The sequence below is a fragment of the Metarhizium acridum genome (genome assembly GCF_019434415.1).
Source record: "Metarhizium acridum strain ARSEF 324 chromosome Unknown scaffold_1, whole genome shotgun sequence".
NCBI lineage: Eukaryota > Fungi > Ascomycota > Sordariomycetes > Hypocreales > Clavicipitaceae > Metarhizium > Metarhizium acridum.
Genome location: NW_027094015.1, coordinates 4918798 through 4941403, shown reverse-complemented (window position 1 = coordinate 4941403; position 22606 = coordinate 4918798). Strand labels below are relative to the sequence as shown.

Sequence of the window (22606 nt, the reverse complement as noted above, 5' to 3'; positions counted from 1 at the left end):
GAATTTGTCATTAGTACAGTTCGTACTTAGTTCGTACGAATCAATCAGATCTTTTTGCTGCAACTGTTAGAAAAGGAAAGGGCCGGTGAGACAATAACCCGTGACATCTTTATCCTGGTCTCAGCAGCGTCCGCAGTCCGTGACCGAAAACCCAGCAGGTCTCGCTGGTTGGCTCCTGTGACTTTATGAAATAGTACTAGACATAAATATGTCTATTTGAGACACAACAGTGTACTGTGATTGCTTCTCATGTCACGGTGACACCTGGGTAGGCCCTCGCGGCCAAGTATTCCACCAGGCACCTTGTAACCAAACACGGGCTGGTACACCCACCCAATTGGCTGCTGGATGAGCCGTTGATCCTTGTGCTACAGCCAATTTATGATACACTTGGTGGTCCATCGCTCCTGACCGAGGGACCGGCCGAGTTATAGTCTAGCATCGCGCAGCGACACAGCATGGCAGCTTCAGGCAGTACTTTGCACTGGTGATGGTCTACAATAGACCGAGAACTGTCAGCACAAGACTATCCCTGTGACTATGCGTCTCATACATTCAGACTAACTCTCATCCCATCTGCTAGCCTTGCTCAGCCTGTCAATTACGAACCGCCGATTGTAAGGCTTCACTCGAAACCCGTCACTACACATGAACCATGCCCGTTCCAACCAAGCATGGTACTAATCAACAGCACGCATTCTACCTTTAGCTGCACTTTCGCTTCCACCCCGGAAAAAAGGGACTTTCATCCAGAGTCTGCACAACCCAGCCCTCCTCAATCAATCCCATGTCTAGCTGTGCCTGCTCGTATTTCACCAGCGCAGGCTTGACCACATGCTCAACATGCCAAGTACCTTTATACTTCATGATGGCCTCGTCGCCTTCATTCAGTATCTTGAGGACGAGAGACGGGATGTAAGGCTCGTCGGCAAACTCGCAGAGAGGCGTGTACAAAGCCTTGAAGTTGAAAACTATGGCTCCTGAGAGGGGGAGTCGACGCAACGTCTGCCAGTCAACCCGTAAATAAATGTCCTCTTCGCAAAGAGACTCATTCTGAGACTCGCGATTACTCCAGTCGGGATGGTCGGCGGGCAAGAAGAGCGGCTGCCCAATCTCCAAGCCCCAGGAGCCTCTCTGGATAGGGCTGGAAGCCGGCATCCTGGTGAAGAAACTACGGCGAAACAGTGTCAGTGCCCGTACTCAAGCAGGCTTTAGTTTGTCAACGTACCGATCCACGCTAAATGCCAGCTTCTCCTTGTAGCCGCGCACTGCCTGGTGGACTCCGGGCAAGCCCATTCCGATCTTCTGGCCTAGCTTCCAGCCGAGAGAAGAGCAAACCACACCAGCTCGTAGGTGGTAGCGTCCGGTCTTCTCGTCTCGCATCATTACTGCAAAGTCTTCTGGCACATTTTCCAAAAGGACATGAAGCGGTTCTGCCACTGACAAGTCGTGTGTCGTAGCGAGGATGCGGTTCACAAAAATGCCATCTCCGACTCGGAAGTGCTGCGGGTATCTGATGCCGAGGTATTGCAAGGCCATCTCCATGAGCTCCTTGCACGCGAGCTCTGACCCTGGCAGAGCTTGTAATATTTCTTTGCCTTGCTGCGCATATAAATCTCTACGCTGGGTTATGCGCTCCCGGTAGGTGCTTTCCAACTCGAGCCAATAATTTGAATCGAGCTTTTTAAAAGCTGATGTGAAGGCGGCACCCGTTAGACTCGTTAGATAACTTGTGACTACTAGATAAAATCTGATTACATACACATAGTCTGGTGATACGGCCATCTGAATGGCCTGTATGGTCTTGGTCGAGCAGTGTCGATGGTGAAGTTCTTGAGGGGCGTGGGTGCCGGAACGCCAGAAAGCTTTGCATAGTCGGGGAAGCTGCCCAAAGCCCTGACATCACCAACTGTGAAACCGCTGTATAGGTTGGTCGAAGGGTCAGCAAGGCGGTAGTCGCACTCCAACTTCAAAAGTGGCTGTTTTGACACGGATAAGGGCCCGATATTGTTTTCAGCGGCATGGATGAGCTCGGAGATGGTATTCCGCTGTGACGGCGGAAATATTTTGGAGTAGTCTGATTCCTGAGCTGTCTCCTCCTTGGCGTTATGAGCTAACCGCGTCTCGCCGTGGTTAATTGCTTTCTTTCTCCATACGTAGGCTTGGAATAGGTGGGCAAAGCCGCCCACGGCCATTGCTAGAAGAAAATACAAAAATGCCATATCGCCAACGGGCTACAGCACGCATTACTGTGTTGGTCAGCTCCTTTCTTCAACGATTCATATGGCAAGCCAAGACTACATAAGTAATTTTTGTATGTCGATGTGGAAATGCGGTAACCACGTTGTGGCGAACAAAATCTGTCCGGCTACAATAACCGAAAGTGTACATGGAGAGCGGCACGGAGGGGAGAAACGCGGGGGTAGAGCGGGAGTAAGCGAGCCAATGGCGGACCTTCAATGTTCGTGTACGCAGTGTTAATGTGGCGACTGCATGCCATGATGGCGTTTTGATATTTTCCATGTCAACGAGTGCGTGTGGAGTTCCTGAACGCGGACTGGCAAGTGACTCGACTCTCGAGCTTCGGCGTGCCACGCTTTCATCAGAGAACTGTCTCGTGGAACAACCTGAGCAGGATCGTAAAGGTTGGCAGCCGCCTGATACTGGAAGAGCTGGGCAGCTTTTAGCCATACATCTCTTAAGCGAGATACGGACATGGCGCTTGGGCCACATCTCTATTACAGACTGTGACGCTCCATGACGATGATGATACTACACGCTTGTGGGAGGGGCAGTGTGACATTTGGTGTGAGAGGGATAAAAGCAACATGCAATGCCGGGGGTTCGTGCACTTTTGGTAGTGTAGCTTGTAACATTTGGCATCAGGAGAGTGATGGCAGGGTGACCATAAAATATGCTTGGTCTCGTTTAACCCTAACCCTGACTCGTCATGTCCCACGAGTGGGAGTGCATATTTATTCTCATGTACTCTCAGTCATCCACAGCTCATGTGCATCCAGCACTCGCCGTAGAGCGCAGAGATGATAGATAATTTACGCTCAAATTCACCGACTTCGCAATTCCAACGCCATTCATCCGTAGAATGAACGTCGATGCAATGCTGTTACTTGCCAAACGGGTGACAGGGCCGTCTCTGCATTTCAATTCTCGAAGTTCAATCATTACGTACGATAGGTATCTCTGACACTCTTGGGGCTATGAGCTCACGGTGCCGGGCTCCCCCTCGTTAGCATATTGTGAGCGGCAGCCCTGACCGCCCCCATGGCGACCTTGAACAAGCCAGGCCCAATGCTCACTCTGGCAACGCCCATATCTACCAATTCCTTGGTAGTCTTGATGCCGGGATACGCGGAAAATGACGCGGCGACCCGACCATCCAACTCCTTCACCAATGTCTCCAAATGATGTTTCTTCATCCCTCCTCGCGGCCCACCCCAGTAAAACACCGTCGTGGCACCCAGCTCCAAATACGCCTTACCCCTCTGAACCGCCTCCTTGAGCCTTGTCTCATCGTCTAGGCTCTCGTCTTCCAAGCAAAACACATCACATCGAGCGTTAAGCACAAAGTCTGGCGTTCCAGCAGCCTCGGCGGCTCGAAGCGCAGTCTTGAGCCTCTGAACCTGCTCGTCGATGGGGTACAAGCCCTTGTCGAACAAAGGAGAGGGGATGGAATCTTCAATGTTAGCACCGGCGATGCCAGCTTTTACAGCGTCCGTGACGACTTCTGAGATGCGCAAACCATAGCCGTCCCTGAGGTCAGCGCTAAGTGGGAGACCGGCCTTCGCGGCGAAGGGCGCAATTCGCTTGATGGATTCGAGGGTTTGCTCGGCTGTGAGGTCTTCATCCAGCTGTCCGTTGACGGCAGCTATGGCGAACGATGTAGTGGCCACACCTTGGACGATCTTGGATGACGGGGTGTTGAGGGAAGTGATGGCATTGAGAGAGGCAACGTCCCAAATGTTGGCGAAGATGATGGGTTTGAAGGGGACATGGAGGGCCTTGAGGGCCTTGGCGGACTCGTTAGCCATGATTTCGACGGGGTTTGGAGTTAGATGACGAGGGCCCAAATCTTGGAGAAGCGGGCCAAAGGGCAGATTGAGCTTTATATATTATCTCTTGAGGTTGTGGTACGAGTTAACCGGTCAAAGTCCCCAGGCATGTGACGTTATGCTAAGGAGTTGATGCTTACCACTGACCAGAGCTTGAAGCAGTCTGTTTGTGGCCGGGGTGCTGAGTCGAGGCTTGGGGCCTTGGTCACAATGGCCCAATCCGTGTCCTACGTTGAAACTCAAAATTGCCCCACGGAGCATGATTCCGGGGACGCCCTGGCGGTTTTCTCTTGACGTGTAAATCACGCAGCCGTGAATTCTGGCGGAATGACTAATCGCTTCGGTTTGGTGCGGGGGATAGATATATCATTTTAGCCTGATAATAATAGGCAGCATTTAGGGCGGGTCGCACTCTATCTGTGAACCGGTGGGAGGATTTGTGCTTGGTTGTCTCACGAAACCGGGTGGGAGTTCATGTTGATTGAGCGGCGTAGGCGCCAATATGTATCGTAGCAGGAGACAGGCCACCGACACCGATGGATAGTTGCACTGCCGCAAACTTCCCCTTCCCTTGTCCGGGCCTTTATTGGGATATCGTTCCGTTTCCGTTTCTTTTTCCGTACAGTGGGCCTTGAACTGATCACATCTTTTCGGCCGATTGTGGACGTTCGATGGAGACATTTTCGGCCATATGCTTTGTAAAACATTCAGCCTTGGTCCCACCGCTCATACAGATGGGACGATAACTTACTTACCAAGCGGTTTGTTCTTGGCAAACTGTGCAGTGGCAATGGAGAGAAGTCGATCAATCATTGTGCAAGTCTTGGCGTTTGCAAGCAAGACTGGGTTCGTCAGGGAATGCTCATCGTCGATGCCAGCACAGAAGTGCGGCCAAATGTTGCTGTCTCAACCCTAACCGCCCCAGGGCGAGATGAAGGTGCTGAGCAACGACGTGACTGATACCATCGGTTCTTTGCAGTATGTAATGCAAAGGAAAGAACGCAGGTGACGGCAGACGCATCAATACTGCTCCAGCGTGAGACATACAGTGCATTTTACACTTTGTACACACCCCGCACTGTGGGCATGAGTTCGCGTCGTCCAAGGTTCAAAGACATGAAGAACAAGCCTTGTTTATTCCCCATGTGTGATCGTTAGACTCTAAAAGATTACCGTTGACATGTCATTGTTCTCATCAACACGGCGCCTCGAACCATATAGCTATCTGCATCCGCAATCACAAACACCGTGCAAATCATACTCCGATGTCGGTGCCCTTTGTGACATCTACCTTTCAGCATACAGCAAGGAAATCTTCAGCCGAGAAATCTTCCTCTTACACTTCGAGACCAGTCGCGCGTACTGGTATTGAGCATTCGCCGAGGAGCTCCAAGAACCGGATCCCACGTTCATGGTCGCCATCGATTCTGTCTCACGTACACCTGCCAAGATCCTCGGCTACGTCAAATGGGTGAGACCAAACTCAACAGCGCACGATTACTCCGAAGATTGGTATCCGGAAGACGGGCTGCCAGATGTCGGCCGTGAGCATTATACAAAGTTGTTCCAAGGGCATCAAAGAACCATGGACGGACGAGTTACACACATTCAAAACCGACTCCCTTTCCAGAGTGGAGGAAATATAGGCAACCGACAGGATTCTGGGTGAAGGCATGTCTGGAAGTGCGCGGCTGGAGATCCGACAGAAATCAGCGGCAACATTGGCACCAGACTCGCCATCTCAGGTTCGCGCTATCAAGGCAATTCGAAAGCGCACCTTGAGCGAGAATTGGAATTTTCATCGAGAGTTGGAGGTTGCCCTAAGGTTCTCTACTCCTATCGTACGTTCCCTTCTTCTCATTTTAAAATTTAGAGCTCATGAACTGGCCAGTACGCCGACACTTAGACAAGTGCCTTGTGTCCTTATGGCATTGAGGTAGCTGACACGAAAACGAACCCCAGCCGAGGGTTCTGTTGTGTTGCCCAGATGACTAGTGAAATGGACTGGGAGAATACTGACGAGCATTGGGCTGAGGACTCTTGGCAGGGGCGGATTGATTCCAACAATACCAATACCAACCAGATGATGATGCTGACCCCGGCTCAAAGGAGATTCACGTCGTGTGCCCGTCAAGGCGAGCACTCCGGGATTTCGAGCGATTGCATGCTACGATGGAACCGGGATATCCGCCTCATCAGCCTATGAACTCTTGCAGGCTTTCACGTCTCGATAGCCCCAGTGAAGTCAAGGTGTAGCATGGTTGGTTTTGCACCAAAAGGACGAGCAGCACAACGACGTAAATAGTGTTAGAAATCAATCATGTTCTTGATGCAGCATCTGCTACATGAGACCCAGCATATTCCAGGACTACACAGTCCAAAATCTCCTTCCATTCGGTCGGTCCTCTGAATCCTTCCTCCATCGACAACGGTTTGCAGCGAACGGTGTGACGATTGCACGCTCATGAATAGCGAGCTAGCATAGTTTTTTCCTTCGAGGGCTCAACGCTATGCACAATCGCTCTGCGCGGTGTAAAGACTGCAACTGTCAGAACACTTCACTTGCGCAATTTACGCGTCAACCAGCCGTGGAATCACATGCTCATTTCTACAGCCTTTTGAATCATCCGCTTCACAAAACGGATTCACTCCTGCATTTCGCCCCTCGTCGGCATGTCGAGAGAAGCCACGTCACTGGAAGACTGTCAGGTCTCCTCAGTAGATGCGAGCTTAAACCCCTGACTCTGCAACAGCAGACACTTCGATGGACGGCAAGCTCACTTCGTTAGCGACGCGAATGAGAACGGACCCCATCCCACGAGCCTTGCCCCAACCGCTATGCGCCTCGCGAATATCATCCAACCCCCAGACCTGCTTGATAGGAACCTTGAGCTCGCCTTGCTGTACCAACTGCATAAGTCGGGCCAGGTTCTCGGTAAAGTCCTTGTCTTTGCTAATGTCGTAAAACCTCGTCGACTTGTTGCTCCACACCGCAGCATTGCGCATCAACAGCTTGACGACACTCGGGACCGGTGATTCAAATTTGCCCTTGTCCTCGCCGAGATACGGCAGATTTGCCCCGTATCCAACCAGTCGAGCCGGCTCATGGTGGCACAGAATAGAGTACGACCGGTCGAAGCTTTCAAAACCGAGGGCATCAAAGACCACATGGGCACCGCCCAGGTTCTGCATCTCCTTGATCCACTTTTGGTCTTTATATGAGAAGGGCACAGCACCCATCCTCTTGAGGTCCTCGTGGTTTCTTTCCGATGATGTGCCGTAGACTGCGGCTCCTTGCAATTGCGACAGAGACATGATGGCTTGGCCTACGGCGCCGCTTAGACCGTGGACAAAGACGCGCTGCTTCTCGGCCACCCTGGCCGTGTTGAAGACCATGGCGTACGCGGTTGCCCAGTCGAGAACCAGGGCGCAGGCAACTTGCGAGTCGATGTCGGCGGGGACGGGTATCAGTTTGCCTTGCGGGATGTTGACCAGCTCGGACTGGGAGCCGTACACCGTCAGCGCGGCAACCCGGTCGCCGACCTGGAACTTGGTGCACGCGGAGCCGTTGGCCCTGACGCGGCCGACGAAGCAGTATCCCGGTGTAAGGGGTGCGGAGGGCTGCCTGGGATACCGGCCCAGGCGCATGTGGATGTCTGCTCCGGAGAAGCCGCTGTAGATGACGCCAACTTGGACTTCATTTTGCAACGGGGGCGGTATTGGTTCCGTGATAATGTCGATGTTGGAGACGTCGCCGAAGGCAGATATGACTGCCTTTTTTGTTGTTGGCTGCGTATCATTCGCCATTCTTTGCTGACGCTCCGGCTGCCCTTTTCACAATGTTGAGTGGCGATGGTTGGTATTGACGACGTTTACTTTGTAATTCCCGTCTGCAATGGTTTGTCGGACTGACATCAAACTCGCGGTTGACGGATTCTGATGAGGATGAACGAATGACGTTGAAACCGTGGCGGTCTACGTACTTTATCGTCGTCAGCCCCAAAGATGCCGTTCAAGGCTGGCACACTCCGGCCTGGTGGTTGGCCCGATGTGCGCCACGCGGCTGAATCTTGAACTGCGAGCACCGCCACGATCGGTGGTGATGGCAGCCTTGTTTTACTGGGGTGCGAATGTAGGGCTGAACGAGTAGGCATGCCGAGTCGTGCAGGATAATGACGCTAATGTCGATTGGTTTTTGGATTCCAGGTCATCAAGGCTGTTGCTGTTTGACTGGCATGAGCGTAGGCTGGCCGAGCTAGGTTTCGCAACATGATTATTTCTCGTGCAGTCAATTGCCGGGTGTATCTCTTCTTGGACAAGATTGAAACGATTCCCAGAGATGCTCCCTCTAACATTGAATTCCCGGTCCCACAGCACGGCACATCTCCACATAACGCCGGCGTCTCCGGACGCCCGAATTGCCCAGTTAGGCAAGAAAATGGCCTCGGTGGCGGAAAGGGCTTAGTTTGCACGAAGCCAAGGTTTTTGCGGTGGGCGATATCCCGCCAAGTTGTATCGTGAGTGGCTGTATTTGGTTCTTTTTGACAGTTGGATGGCGGAATGCTCGCGTGACGAACTCCCTCCTTTTGAGCTACGGGTGGAGAAAGTAGCAGTACATACCATTCGGGGAGTTGAAGTTATCCGTTCGGTGCCTGATCCGAGGATACTGAAGTCATGGTTGCTGCGCTGTTTCGCCGGTTTGCGGCGTTGTTTTGGTCGTGGCAACTCAGACATTGGCGAAAACGGCTGTGCGCAGGGGGACTGGCCCGCATGAAATGTCAAGGTCCAGTCAAAGGAAACGTTGTGTGAAGAATACAGATGGCTTACCTGCAAAGCCTGAGATGCATCATGTTTTTTTTTTTTTTTCCAGTTTATGCAGAAGTGCATGCAGCACCCATCGACCAATCAAACAGCGGCGTTGACGGTCTCGAAGGAGGCTTCGCGTGGCGATTGCGTCACCACCGACACACCGGACAGTGCAACGCCGGCATTGTGGGTCAGCAGCCACTAATCAAGCCTGGTGGCATGCGTCGCTCCTTCCCAGCCGCTAAATCAGGGCAAGACTCGCAAGGTACTGGTACAAGAACCCAAGTGTCCTGACGACTCAAGTGCTCATACAAAAGCTATTCCCGCCGCCGCCAAGGTCCCGAGGCTGAGCTGCACACCTTATCATCCCTTTTCTCCTTTGTTTCACCTCCCATTCCAATACTTGTCAACAAAGCGACTCTGCATCAGGCTTTTTTTTTCTAATCGCTTACGACTACAGATTCATTTCCTTTTCCACTTTGTCCCAACGACAGAACAGACTCCGTCTCTCTTTTACTGCAGCCAAGTTCCAAGACGACGCACCATCGATGAAGCCTCTCTGTTGACCGAAAAGCCATCCCGCACCAACAAAACCTAAGCGCATCGCAATACTTCACAATGGCCGCCGCAGACGCCACGGCAACGTCCAAGCTGGCCTCTTATTTCGCCCGGCTCAACCCAGTTCCAGCCTTCCCGGAGTACACTGGCCCATACAAGGTCGGCACTGTCGATGTCGAAATCCCAGTAAAAGATTTGCACTCCCCAAGCCCTGCGCCCGCCAACGCCGTCGATATTCCAACGGTTCAGTTCCGGGTCTTCTATCCTGCTGTTCCCGAGTCCAACGAGAAGCGTATTACGTGGCTACCAAACCCCCAGAGGCATCATGTTTCTGCATACACCAAGTTTGTTGGCGTTGGATCAACCTTGGCAGACATCCTCTCGTATGCGCCAATGTCTCCTTTCCTCGGCCAATAGTGACAACGTTTGCTGACAGGTGCTACAGATTCTTGCCTCGACATCTTCACTACACAACCATACCCGTCCACAAGAATGCTGAAGCTGCCGATTCCGAAACGAAGCGATGGCCGACAATGGTCTTCTCCCACGGACTGGGCGGAGGACGAAATTCGTATTCTTACATTGCTGGGTCGCTGGCATCCCACGGCGTAGTCGTCTTCTGCCCCGAACATCGCGATGGTAGCGCTGTTGTCTCCTTCATTAGACTAGCCGGCTCGTCAAGCCGCTTCTTCTCCTCGGCCGCTCGCCGCATTGTGCCATATAATCGAATATCGCACCAAGTCACACCGGAAGTCTACGAGGCCCGCGAGGACCAGCTGCGCGTTCGACTGTGGGAACTTGGCCTAATCCATGACGCCATGCTTGCGATTGACGAGGGTAGGGAGTTCACCAACATGAATCTGACCACGCCAACGCTGAAACAGTTCATCGGGCGCCTCGATGTTCATGAACCCGGTCGCATCACTTTTGGTGGACATAGTTTTGGTGCCGCCACGGTCCACCAATTTCTAAAATGCAACTATTATGCCGACGTGCCCGAGGTTGCTAATATGAAGAAGCCCCTCTTCACGCCTGCCAAGGATAGTAGCATCCGGAAGCAGATTACAGAGAAAAACGTCACAATGCTTCTTGACATGTGGTGCTTGCCTCTACTTGGACCTAATTCAAAGCCCCTTTACGACCTCCCCTTGCCTGTATACGCCGACGTGCCCTCTGCACCTGGCGGCACAGCTCTCCTTGCTGTCGAGTCGGAGGCCTTCCACAACTGGACCGAGCACCTGCACGTCAAGGCCAAGCTCTTGTCCCCGGATCCAACCTCCAAAACTGTTACGCCACAATTATTCGAACGCCCTAGCGGCATAAAGCTGCCAGAACCCAACTTCTTTTACGTCGTCAACTCGGCACATCTCAGCCAATCCGACTTTGGTATTCTTTTCCCCTGGTTGACCAAGAAAATCTTTGATGCCCAACAACCGGAGCGCGCACTACGCTTAAATCTCCGCGCTCAACTACAGCTGTTCCGGGCGAATGGTATTCCTGTTGCTCGCACGTATGCGGGTGACCTTGTCGATGGCGCCCATGTGGACAAGTTGAATGCCAAGAAGGACGGCCAGATGGCCTCAACTGAGGAAGGGATAGATGACGACAAGGCTATATTCGACAGGAGTGGCAACGATGGCGTTGACCACTGGAAATGGATCGACTTGATTGGGCTGGGTGATTTCGTCGGTGAGAATTTCGGCAAAACGGTAGAAGAGAAACTGGAAGAGGGGGAGAAGCAGATGCAGGGTGAGATGGAACCGAGCGAGAATGAAGCTGTTCAGCCCTTGGTAAAGACTTTGAGCGCGGCTGCATGAGGATTGACTTGTCGATACCCGTTGTATGTGCGTTTTTTTTTTATGTGTGTAGCATTGCATGGGTGGGCGTTGGACACGAGCATAGCATACTTGTTGGGAAAACGGAAAAGTTGCCACTACCTCTGTTTTGAACCCTTGTCTTGGTCACAACATGTTGCACCACAACCTTGGATATGTCACGTCGTGCTTCGTAGCAGAGATGCACTTCCATGACGCCCGTCAAGACACTGACATGCCTGTTGTCCTCGCGAATCCCCCATCTTGCTCGGATTTGATGTTGACAAACTCCAGCAGAACTAGCACTCCCCTGAACATGACCTACGCTGCAATGTGACGAGCGGAAACCCTTGCCAACACCAGCTGCCGTCATCTCATCTCTGCTCCTCGGCCACTTCGATATAATGGCGCCGTTGGTGCATCCAAGAAAGCTGTCGCGGACGGCATGAATAAAATGTGGATACAGATCCTCTTCATTGCAAAATCTGGCAGTGTCCTTTCATTCACATGTTTCTTTACATGGACGGACAAGGTTGAGGAGCCAGGCCTGGAACTTGACTCGGCGTTGGAGGACAATAGACGGGGCGAGGGAGGCGAGGACTCGGGTTGAACAGGCGCCGAATCCACACGATTCGAGAGCCAAGGTACGCCACTCTTGTGCCAGCTGGCCTTTGTGTGGTGGAGACAAAGGCCATGGTGTGTTGGTACTGTGGCCGAATTCTCGAAACACCAAAACACCACATGTACCTGTTGTGAGCATGAAGCACGAACAAACAGCATCAAAGCCACGCGGTCCATCGGTGGGTCAGGCTACCACGTCAGGGCCGGTGAGTTCCCAGACATGTATATGCATGAGTACAACCTTGGGCCGTGACATTTATTTCTTGTCCGGTGTCTGGGCGAACATGAGGGTTTCCCAAGTGTTGATGGCCTGTTCAGTATGTGGTTGGTTCCCCTTGTCGGCCGTATAAGTCAGCTTCACCCGCCTCAGAGTTGCGCACCAACTCACGACCTTTTTCAGACATGCTACTTGGTTTTTTCCGTGCGTCTCTTCTCCCAGCGCTACATTCTGAAGAGCTTTACTTGCACCTTGCCCCCTTCCGCCATACCGCAGTTCGGCAAGAGCGGCGTCGGGTTCTTGGATCGTCGTCGTCTCGCCTTGCGGTCCTTTGAGGCCGATGGCGACGCTGAAAATGCCGGCCTACTCTTCTTCCCTTGTCCGGCTCAGAGACACGCCTCAGGATCAAGCCGACACCTCGGTCAAAGACAACCCCACCCCTACCAAGGACGCCTTTAGCTTTACCAAGGACAACGCCGCCTCTACGAAATACGGAGCAAGAAGCCAGGGAAGAGAGGGCAATGACGCCGGGCCTGTAGGCAACGAGCCGGAAATCAAGACCCTCTACGTCGTAAATGAATCGGGGCACGAATTTTGGTATGAGCAGAGGCCCGAGGGTCTTTTTCTGGTGGACGACTGCAAGGACATGGAGAGATTTGCCGTCATCCATCGAAGACGTACGTTGAACAGTGCACTCGTTGGCCGATGCAACTCACATGGCGACTAATCTTCATTTTTCTGGCAGGCCTTTGCAAAGTGGCAGATTCAGATTCACCAGATGTCATCAAAAGTCACAGCATCGTGATCCACTCGCCGTATCTGAAGAACTCTTTGGTACCAGTGTTTCAAGACTGTCCCGAAATCGATGTCGCATCCTCGCCATTACAGCTAATGGCTCCGTTCAATTTCTTCGTCCAGCGATGGGGGGAATTTGAAGCTGCTAGGGATAAAGAGGCGCAGCACCCCGAGGCCAAAGCGCACATGGATCTCCTCTACGACATGATGAAGGGGGAGCTGAAGGATCATCTGGCAACCCGAGAACGCTGCTTGCGAAGTGGAATGGTTGCATACGAGGACCTGTGGACTATTTTCCCCCCTGGTGGTTGTGTCTTGTGTCACGACAATGATAACGGTCTCATCGATGATGACGAGCCTAGGTATTCTCATCGACTTACAGCGTTTCAGGTTCTAAAGGGGTCATATGCAGAAACCGAGGACGGCGAGAAACGTTGTTATGTTCTTGATTGCATGTTTATCGGCATGTATCCCCACATGGCTTGGTACCAGACCGAGATCGAAATCCCCCGATTTCCGGCGGACCAAAGTATCTACTCGCTGCCCGTGCGTCCTCTTGAGCTGTGCAGACATCGAAAGGAGCTTGAAGATGGTCTGTACGAGAGGGGCCGCAAGTTTATGAAGCTTGCAAAGGCCCGGGGCCCCATTCCCTACCACGGAGAGTACAATGGAACGGCCATTGAGCCTTCCACGGGAGGCAAAGTAGAGTTCAAGGGCCGCTTCATAATGGATGCGTCGGTTTGGGAGACTTGCTACCCCGAAGAACACCAGTTGCCACAGAGTGCGAAGAAAGTCTCCGAGAAAAAAGAACATCTCATCTTCACACTTCCCTATCTCCCTGGCTACCTTCTAGAAACAAATACCTCAGGCTGTACCTCGGGCTGGTTGTTCTTCTACGTCGACCTTGTCCGCCAAGCGCAGCCCGATGCAGAGGCATTGGAGTCGCCCACGTCTATTCAGAGCTGTGCTTCAGTGTGATTGTGGGGAGCTACAATTTGGCGGGCTGATATATAGTACGGTTATATTCTTTTCATTATATTTTTACACTTGTTTAAATACTAGATATAACAAAGACGTGATGAGTCACTATTCGGCTAGCGCGTCTGACGCATCGTGATGCGCTCATAGTGTGTTGCGTGGTGAGTCACGGTTCCCTAACCTAGGGCGACTGATACATGGGCACCCGGGTGCCCAAATAGACTAGCGCACCCAGGTGCCCAAATTATGTCAGCACTCCTCTAGCGCTGGGACAGAACCTGTGCCCCAGCATGTTCCTGCAGCCACTGCACATTGCAGCGCCAATCAGATTGATGAAACATGGATCAGGCAGCATTCCCTGACGACGTTCTTCCACCCGAAGGCACATATGAATCACGCGAGTCCTTACTTGATGCTATCAATTCTTGGGCGAAACCTCGAGGGTACGCATTTACAACAGGGAAATCCCTCAAGACACCAAATGGCAGAGTCAGAGTAATATTCGCTTGTGATAGGAATAAACCTCCTCCAAGCCCTTCTACTGATCGAGTGCGACGCACTTCGAGCCGAAGAACTGGCTGCAAGTTTTCAGTTCTAGCCAAGCAATCGCTAGATGGTAGTACATGGGTCTTGAGCCATCGACCAGACATCGAATGTGCTAAACATAATCACGCGCCCAGCGATGATCCTTCTGCACACCCTGCCCACCGCAAGCTTGTGGGAAAAGATGCGGCGATCGTCTCCAAACTCGTGAAGTCTGGAACTGCCCCTCGAGAAATAAGGACCTACCTCCATAACCACTCAGAAACACTTGCAACTCAGCGGGATATATACAACCGGATTGCGGCAACCAGGAGAGATCTTCGCGAAGGCCAGAGCAGCATTCAAGCCCTAGTCGACCAATTAGATAACGAGGGCTTTTGGTGTCGCGTCCGCTTGGATGTAGACAATCGACTGACGGCTATCTTCTTTGCCCATCCTGACTCTGTGGCGTATTTACAATGCAACCCGGACGTATTATTGCTGGATTGTACCTACAAGACGAATAAACACGGTATGCCGCTACTCGACATGGTCGGAGTAGATTCTAGCCAGCGGTCGTTCTGTATCGCATTTGCATTTCTATCCGGTGAATCGGAAGAGGATTACTCTTGGGCGTTACAACATCTCAGGTCACTTTACCAGCGTGAACTTCCGTCAGTTGTCTTGACTGATCGATGCCTAGCTGCAATGAACGCTGCTGCACATTGGTTTCCAACGACCAAAGCGCTCCTCTGCCTCTGGCATGTCAACAAAGCGGTCCTCCAGCGCTGCCGGCCCTTTTTTGTGCAGAAAGAAAACGAAACCTCAGAGCGGGCAGAAAATGACACATGGGAAGAATTCTACACCTCCTGGCACTCGATTGTTGCTTCACCAAGTGAAAAGATATTTGACGAGCGCCTGGCCAAGTTTGAACTGAAGTATGGCGAAAAATATCCAGAGTGTGTAGGGTATATCAAGATGTATTGGCTCGAGCCGTACAAAGAGATGATCATTAAAGCATGGGTGGATATGCACTTGCATTTCGGCAATGTGGCCACCTCGAGGCAGGTGGCTTGTACTATATGCAATTGACAAGACGCTAATGGAACGTTCCCAGGGCCGAGGGTATCCATTCACTGATGAAAGCACACATTAAGAAATCGAATTTGGACCTTTTCGACGTTTGGCAAGCCATGAAGCATGCCATCGCAAACCAACTCAAGGAACTTAAACATATTCGAGCTTCGCAACAGTTACGCACACCTCTAGATGTATCCGGGCTCATGTTCGAAGCAGTACGAGGTAGGGTTTCGCATGATGCTTTGCGCAAAGTCCAGGGGCAACGGCAGTTATGTCTACAAGAGCCACGTCAGATTCTATGTAGTCAGACTTTCACTTCGTCACATGGGTTGCCGTGCTCCCACACCCTCGAGAAGCTGGAAGAAGAAGCTCAGGGTCTTCTGTTAGAGCATTTTCACCCACATTGGCACTTAAAGCGAGGGGTGGCACTGCCAAAACCTGTTCTGGAACCTCGCCGGGCTGCAAACCAACTAAATAGGACTCAACCCTTAACGAGCACAAGACGCGAACCATCCGGTTTCGAGAGAATCCAGGGTAACAGAAAGGCTCCCACTTGCAGCGCATGCCACGTGGTAGGCCACATTATGACCTCGAGGTCCTGTCCGCTGAAGTTCAAGGGGTCGCCGGTAGTACCTCTGCCGGAAGCTCGAAGTTCAGTCACATTTTCAGGTGCCACGGCGGAAATGGCTCCTGCGGGTGTCTCTAAGGCCCCCCCGGAAATCGTGCCAACGACCCAGCAGTCGCAATGTTCAAATGCAGTGGCGGATGCCTTGGCAGAGATTGATCAACCCTCTTCCTTTGCAGCACGCATGCCACCCATCCGTTCATCTCCTCTCATGAGATTTAATACGTCGACTGACTTGGGGTCGCTTGCCACATCAAACAACGCGCCCGGCAGTCCGCCAATGTTGACCGTTGAAGGGCCAACGGTTGAGCAAGTCCAGTCTTTGTCTGGTGTCACCTTGGAAGAGCCGCGGTACGATTCCCCGGGTGCCATTTATGAGAGATATGTAGCTGCTAGAAATGCGTGGTACGCTGCGCAACCTGCTGGCAGCATCAAGACCAACCAGCAATATCGCAAAGCGATGGGGCTCCCACAAAGATACGACAAGCGGAGTTACGAGTGGTGCTTGGACTACAAACAAATGTCGAAGCATCGCGTCACTGCGACAGGGTCCAGAGAATGGACGAAAGAGGAAATGATGGCGTATCTAGACTGGAGCAACCAGGAAGATGAGCGGATTGAAGCCCAGGTCGCTCGGGAGATGGGTGATCATCCTTTGGCTAACAAGAGAAGAGGAATGAAAGAAATATGGAAGAGAATAGAGGTAGACAGTAATGAGCAACAAGCTTTGCACTCAGCGAATAGCGCGACGGAGGATTGCATTGTTGTCAAGTTGTAGATTAAACTGGAGAGAGTAACTAGTTGAAATGATCTTCCAGCCGGGTCTTGCGGGTCTGTCCCAGCGCTAGAGGAGTGCTGACATAATTTGGGCACCTGGGTGCGCTAGTCTATTTGGGCACCCGGGTGCCCATGTATCAGTCGCCCTAACCTAGGTACGGCCAAAATACAGCGTTACTAGATGCCCTCTATCTAGCTCTTTTTTTGATTATTTTTTTCTTACATAATTTAATAAAAGAAAGATTTAATAATTCTATTAAATTGAATTATAAACAAATTAGTTAAATAAAAGGGATTTAATATATTTTAATTCTGTTTATATTATCTTTTTATAATTATTATATTAATTAAATTAATAATTATATATATAGCTTTCTTGGTATATGAAAATACAGCTCCAATTAGATGTACCAATTGGAGTGGAGTCGGTGATCCTGCCATGACTGCACGTACCAGCATCCAGATTTTCCTTAGATGCCTGTAGGAGTGCATCACGGCCAGGCCATACGTCTAGTCGGCGGACGTGAAAGGCCTGGGTGCTTATCAAGCGCAGCGACGAGTTTCTCAAGAGGCGGACAATAGATATCACTCAGACGTGGGCACTCAGGTTTACTTTCCACCATTGGGTCGAGGACTTCAAGGACGTGATATTCTTCAGCAGCGATCGCATTCAACATTTGGAATGTGACAAGGGCTCATTAGAGGGCTTGAAGCAAAAGGGCTCAATCAAATGATAATCTTGTAGGATGCCAAAAGTCCTTGGTTTCCCCAAGCCGTGAGGCGAGGGGGAACCATCTTATACATGAAAGGAACGGCCCGTGCCTAGTGTGCCCCATAGTTCTCGTGATCTTCTTGTGTAACAAAGGGCTCTGATCCTCGCTTGACCTGATCCCTGTGAAGTGGAACCAGACTTTGATGGCAAGCTTTCGCTCCAGGTCAACTTGCCCGTTCACGGACCGGAACAGAGGGCGCAGTTACTGTCATCTTTGTAGGAGAGCGCGTCCTACCGTCTCATGGGAGATGAGTTGGAGCAGCTGAGCCGTATGAAACTGAACGGGAAGCAGATTGAGAAAACGATGAAATTATGGATTCAGTTGGACGTGCAAGAACTGATGGATGTGGTGGCTCGTGATTCAAAACTTGTTTCCGCTTGTGTGTCTTTGTGCCATATGCCTTCTTTGCTCTCACCTTCTAAGCCAGGCGGACACGCCACAAGAAGCATGATGAAAACAATGAATGCTTAAGGATCATTATCACAATTGATTCGTGGGCGACGAGCTTAACTGCTTCTCTACGAGCATATTAAACATATGGCCATGATGACTTCCTGGTCATTGTGCATTTGAACCCAGAAAGTTATCCCAAAATCAGCACTCCAACTGCGGAACGGCCATGCAAGGGCATGTAAGAGAGCCGGCGCCAGAGAATGAAGTAAGCCATTCCAAGACTCTCATGAAGAATTGCTTAACATTAACCCATGGTCGTCACACAGCGGCCCGCAGCGGATTCGCTCCGGTCGACGCCTCATAACGAAAGGTCAGAATCATCAAGCCTCGTCATGTTGCGCCTTGGCCGACGAATCCAACCTGAGCATGGGCATCAGCTCGGTCCAACATTATTAGGCGCAGCCCGTTGTAGAATGAAAATCAGAAATTGCTCCTCACTTCCAGACAAACCAACGGCTGACTCGAGCCTGAGTCGCGTATACTGTCCGATGCGTTAATGGACATGAGCCTACGATTGAACGGCTTCCAAAGCTGGCTGTATCTCAAACATGAAGCACTGATTCGGCACAGGCCAAGTAGTCAGCACTATCCAGGTGTCATGCCGCTCCTTTCCCCAGCTCTTGTCATGTGTCGCAACCTGATCTGCGGCAAACCCCAATTCATGTTTCTATTTGCGTCCGATCAGCGCAGGAACACCCATGCCGTGGCGAGAACTTCATCCACACTTGGCGCCTCGCGCTCAGCTGTCCAGGAGATTAGCAGCTTCAGCGCCGCTCAACAGAAGTAATGCGTTATGGTGGGACTCGAGAATCTCCAAGATGGGTGCGATCGTCCGATTCCCGATACTGAGGAGGGTAATGATTTGCAGGGCAAGCTTCAGCTGCTTATGAAGTGCCCGGTTCCTATTTTAGGATGCAGGGCGATATTAGGCACACTGTGACGACGTTTGGCATCGAGATAGTATCGTTGACTTGGTTTCGTCGGCATTGCGTTACACGGCCAGCAATGAAACTCTCATTGGATGCTCAGTAGAGTGGTATTCTCTTCGAGACTTGAGCAGCGCAACCCAGATTCAACAAGAAAAATCCCCGTCCTTCCTGTTCCTTTTTTTTTATTAAGTTCTTGGGGAAAAAAAATGATCGTGCAAGCATTATGGAAGCATTACATCTGCTAACACGATGTGTTGGCCGTACCTAGGCCAGGAACCGCAACTGATGACACAAAACACCATATACGCATCGCGATGCGTCAGACACTACCTTCCTGTTCCTTTGTCCGGTTACCCATCATATTGCTAGACAACCAGTCGGACAATTACGTCATTTACATGCATTGCTGACCATCTGATTCGCAATGCCCTCAACCCTGCACAACGCCACCAGTCACCCCAACCTGGTCATGATTCAGCTACGGCTGATCTCAACTGGATATAATACACACCAATCATGTATAGAATTCTTACTTTTTCATATCCCCGCCATTGATCAAGTTGTCCAGATAGCCAAGGATATAAAAGAGCTACTCCTCACACGTGTCCCCAGACCAAGCATCTCCAGACTCAACTTTGTCCACCGCAAACATGAAGACCTCAGGAGCAATCTCGCTTGGTTTCGCCGCCCTCGTCAGCTCAGCTGCAGCCTCCCCCGTGGAACTCGAGCAGCGCGCCGCCACCGTCAAGGGCTTCGACATCTCGGGCTACCAGCCCAACGTCGACTTCCACAAGGCCTATGCCGACGGCGCTCGTTTTGTCATCATCAAGGTAACGTCTCCCCAGCACACCCAAACTCTTCATCACGACATTCTAACGAGCGTCTAGGCCACCGAGGGAACTACCTACACCGACAAGACCTTCTCCAAGCACTACGCGGGCGCAACCGAGGCCAAGCTCGTCCGTGGCGCCTACCACTTCGCCCACCCCGGGGAGAACCACGCCTCCGCCGAGGCCGACTTCTTCGTCAAGAACGGCGGCGGCTGGTCCAAGGACGGCATCACCCTGCCCGGCATGGTCGATCTGGAATCCGAAAAGGGCCACCCCCCGTGCTGGGGATTGTCGCATTCCGCAATGGTCGCTTGGATCAGGGACTTTGCTGACACTTACCACAAGAAAACTACCCGATGGCCCATGCTGTACACCAACCCGTCGTGGTGGTCCGCCTGTACCGGAAACACGCAGGCTTTCAAGGATACCTGCCCTCTGGTTCTGGCGCGCTACGCCAGCTCGCCGGGTACCATTCCTGGGGGCTGGCCTGCCCAGACTATTTGGCAGAATAGCAATAAGAGCCCGTGGGGTGGCGACTCTGACTTCTTTAATGGCGATTTGGCCCAGTTGAAGAAGCTTGCTTCTGGTTAAGGGGGTTTTGTGTCGGTTGCATGGATTACTTTTCTACGTCGGATTTAAAGGCGGTTTAAGCTCAACGCAAATACATTGTGTACGTGGTTTGTTTTACAAAATCTGATAACTGGGAATAAAAAATCAGACTGTCTATTGCAACTTGTGACGACTTTTTCCAAGCTTGGCATGTAATATCCCAATCAGCCACACGTCATGGCAGATCGCGGCAGCGCAAAGAGATAAATGCCTACCCGTCAGTAGAGCAAAGTATACCTACGAAGCTATGATTTTATGCTTTCATACAAGAGGAGGATATTCGTACGTTCCTACCTGTGCCAAAATCATCTCGCTTGACAACACTGAGCCCTCCCTTACGCAGCTTATTTGTCGTTTTCCTATCCTCCTGCCGCTCGCAGATAGCCCGGATGCACGAGATTGTCAAAACAACCAATATTATGCTCAGGAGGATGTGTCAAAGGTCTCTGGGGTCTCAAAATACACGGCGAAAACATCTGCCGGCCCAAGATATACACACAAATACATACTGTCATCCCCAGCGCCATGACTTTACTCAAACGCATCCATCACTCATTAATCATTCACTTTACTAGTTTCTCGAAAAGTGGTTTTATTAGAACTTTCGTTGCCGTGCCGCTCAAACATTTTCTACCCGTTTTAGGCTTTGCCGTTGCTGCGGCCGCTTGCTCCTTGTCCGACAGGCTACCGACGAATATTCTGCTAGTAGTCGTATAGACTAGAGAGAATGGCCGGACTTCCAGCCATGGGCCACCAGCTTCTCTCAGTACTTTTTATGCAATTTTGATGAATTTGTCCATTCCTTTGGGGGCAACAAGCCCGGCAAAGCCGCCGTCACGCCCGAGGAGTTCCCGTACATCACAAATTCATAGCCGACTAGGGCAAAGCGGTCAACTCTGCTGCCAGAGCTGAGGCCAACAGGGGAAGCCTCATGATATACAAGATTCAAGAGCTTCGGAAAGCACACGTCAACGAACGGCCAGCTACAAGAGCCCCTTGTCAAGGAACTCAGACCGCTTGCTGACTACACGCCTACCACAAGGAGACTCAGAACATGGCCGGGGTCAAAGAGATAGGGGAGTTGGACCGCACTGATGTTAGCATGACGTTCAATGAGGCGCTCACGGAGAATCCTTGGGTGGCCCAAGGGGTTGTTTCGAGACGGGTATAAAGAGACCATCGCGGGTAACCACCAGGAAAAACTCAAGGAGCTTGGCGGCTCTGTAAAAAAGACGGGACCCAATTCCGGGCTGCAAAGGTGACCTATGACGGCTGCCGAAATGATATCCCACGTCCCACATTCCGTGTCCTCAATGAGTGCGCAGATAAGTGAGCCCGCCGCCTTGAGCAAGACGAGGTGAAACCGGCTGCTACGCCACCCAGCACTACCTGGGCAGTGGAGAAGCGGAAAGTTATTGCACAGGGCTTGCGAGATGAGGCTATATGGTGAGTTTTCCCAATATTTCGTCGTTCAACACCTGGGGTGGGCTGCAAATACTGTTGTAAACATCACCCAGCATGTCAAGCCGGTCTGGCAGAAAAGACTGTTCGGTAACATGAAGCCCGTATCTTCCAACGTCTGCTACCAGTATCCGGAATCTTGATCTTTTGGTTTCCTAGCTAGATGAAAAAAAATCAAGCCTAAAAAAATCCCCATACAAGACGCAAGAGCCCGTCATTTCAAGCGGACATGTATTACTTGTGAACTTTGTCTATTTACGCGCGACTCCGACGCGTTCCCACATACATAGTCTAGCATCCTAATCTTAACGAAGCGACTCGATCCGTCCTCGCGGATCCAGTCAAAGTCGTTCTGCAGGCGAAGGGAACCTTGGACTACGAACGCCGCAACCCACGGCGTCTGCAACATGTTTGCGGCTTCGCCACTATACACTATCATTAGCTGTATATTCTGGGAAAAGATATAAATAGCTGGCTAAACGTACTCGGAGTGGTTCTGAGGTAATTCGCCCAGGCTCTTGCCGCTGCGCCCGTGGTACTGGGTGAGGCCGAGTTTGTGCCCATACCTGTCGAGAAGAGAATCCATTGCCCCTGGACTTGAGATTTGCGCAGCCAAGGCCTGCGTAGAGGCAAGCCGCAAAACGAAGCTGCATTACCAGTATCAACTCGCGTAAAACTGCTTCACAGT

The 22606-nt window shown here is 51.5% G+C and overlaps 8 protein-coding genes across 8 annotated transcripts; 3 read left to right on the top strand and 5 right to left on the bottom strand.

Annotated features, from left to right (window-relative positions):
• Positions 1 to 546: 546 nt before the first annotated feature.
• Positions 547 to 2195, bottom strand: J3458_001544 (uncharacterized protein; the record flags this gene model as incomplete). The annotated part of the gene is made up of 3 exons (XM_066116777.1): positions 547 to 1171; positions 1229 to 1691; positions 1763 to 2195. 3 exons carry the CDS (start codon positions 2193 to 2195, stop codon positions 706 to 708), a joined length of 1362 nt encoding a protein of 453 aa, XP_065978663.1. The 3' UTR covers positions 547 to 705.
• Positions 2196 to 3224: 1029 nt separating this feature from the next.
• J3458_001543 (uncharacterized protein) lies at positions 3225 to 4374 on the bottom strand (the record flags this gene model as incomplete). The annotated part of the gene is made up of 2 exons (XM_007812226.2): positions 4211 to 4374; positions 3225 to 4136 (listed from the first exon to the last, which is right to left on the bottom strand). Exon 2 carries the CDS (start codon positions 4047 to 4049, stop codon positions 3225 to 3227), a length of 825 nt encoding a protein of 274 aa, XP_007810417.2. The 5' UTR covers positions 4050 to 4136; positions 4211 to 4374.
• Positions 4375 to 4411: 37 nt separating this feature from the next.
• Positions 4412 to 4896, bottom strand: J3458_001542 (uncharacterized protein). The gene is made up of 2 exons (XM_066116776.1): positions 4822 to 4896; positions 4412 to 4764 (listed from the first exon to the last, which is right to left on the bottom strand). The coding sequence occupies exons 1-2, from the start codon at positions 4881 to 4883 to the stop codon at positions 4467 to 4469; spliced, it is 360 nt and encodes a 119-aa protein (XP_065978662.1). The 5' UTR covers positions 4884 to 4896; the 3' UTR covers positions 4412 to 4466.
• A 1904-nt stretch (positions 4897 to 6800) lies between these two features.
• On the bottom strand, positions 6801 to 7945 carry J3458_001541 (uncharacterized protein; the record flags this gene model as incomplete). The annotated part of the gene is made up of 1 exon (XM_007812225.2): positions 6801 to 7945. The coding sequence occupies exon 1, from the start codon at positions 7875 to 7877 to the stop codon at positions 6801 to 6803; it is 1077 nt and encodes a 358-aa protein (XP_007810416.1). The 5' UTR covers positions 7878 to 7945.
• Positions 7946 to 9207: 1262 nt separating this feature from the next.
• J3458_001540 (uncharacterized protein) lies at positions 9208 to 11641 on the top strand. The gene is made up of 2 exons (XM_007812224.2): positions 9208 to 9817; positions 9880 to 11641. The coding sequence occupies exons 1-2, from the start codon at positions 9495 to 9497 to the stop codon at positions 11249 to 11251; spliced, it is 1695 nt and encodes a 564-aa protein (XP_007810415.2). The 5' UTR covers positions 9208 to 9494; the 3' UTR covers positions 11252 to 11641.
• An 800-nt stretch (positions 11642 to 12441) lies between these two features.
• On the top strand, positions 12442 to 13859 carry J3458_001539 (uncharacterized protein; the record flags this gene model as incomplete). The annotated part of the gene is made up of 2 exons (XM_007812223.2): positions 12442 to 12763; positions 12832 to 13859. 2 exons carry the CDS (start codon positions 12442 to 12444, stop codon positions 13857 to 13859), a joined length of 1350 nt encoding a protein of 449 aa, XP_007810414.2.
• Positions 13860 to 19580: 5721 nt separating this feature from the next.
• J3458_001538 (uncharacterized protein) lies at positions 19581 to 20563 on the top strand. Its single transcript, XM_007812221.2, has 2 exons — positions 19581 to 19848; positions 19906 to 20563. The coding sequence occupies exons 1-2, from the start codon at positions 19669 to 19671 to the stop codon at positions 20437 to 20439; spliced, it is 714 nt and encodes a 237-aa protein (XP_007810412.1). The 5' UTR covers positions 19581 to 19668; the 3' UTR covers positions 20440 to 20563.
• A 1569-nt stretch (positions 20564 to 22132) lies between these two features.
• Positions 22133 to 22504, bottom strand: J3458_001537 (uncharacterized protein; the record flags this gene model as incomplete). Its single annotated transcript, XM_066116775.1, has 2 exons — positions 22133 to 22343; positions 22404 to 22504. The coding sequence occupies 2 exons, from the start codon at positions 22502 to 22504 to the stop codon at positions 22133 to 22135; spliced, it is 312 nt and encodes a 103-aa protein (XP_065978661.1).
• Between the last annotated feature and the right edge of the window lie 102 nt (positions 22505 to 22606).

Excerpts from the sequence above, each read along its gene's own strand:
- J3458_001542 (XM_066116776.1), bottom strand. The coding sequence starts at position 4,883 with ATGATTGATCGACTTCTCTCCATTGCCACTGCACAGTTTGCCAAGAAC. Across the intron at positions 4,765-4,821 it reads AAGAACAAACCGCTTGGTAA|CATATGGCCGAAAATGTCTC; the intron begins GTAAGTTATCGT and ends TGTTTTACAAAG.
- J3458_001540 (XM_007812224.2), top strand. The coding sequence starts at position 9,495 with ATGGCCGCCGCAGACGCCACGGCAACGTCCAAGCTGGCCTCTTATTTC. Across the intron at positions 9,818-9,879 it reads ACCTTGGCAGACATCCTCTC|ATTCTTGCCTCGACATCTTC; the intron begins GTATGCGCCAAT and ends CAGGTGCTACAG.
- J3458_001538 (XM_007812221.2), top strand. The coding sequence starts at position 19,669 with ATGAAGACCTCAGGAGCAATCTCGCTTGGTTTCGCCGCCCTCGTCAGC. Across the intron at positions 19,849-19,905 it reads CTCGTTTTGTCATCATCAAG|GCCACCGAGGGAACTACCTA; the intron begins GTAACGTCTCCC and ends ACGAGCGTCTAG.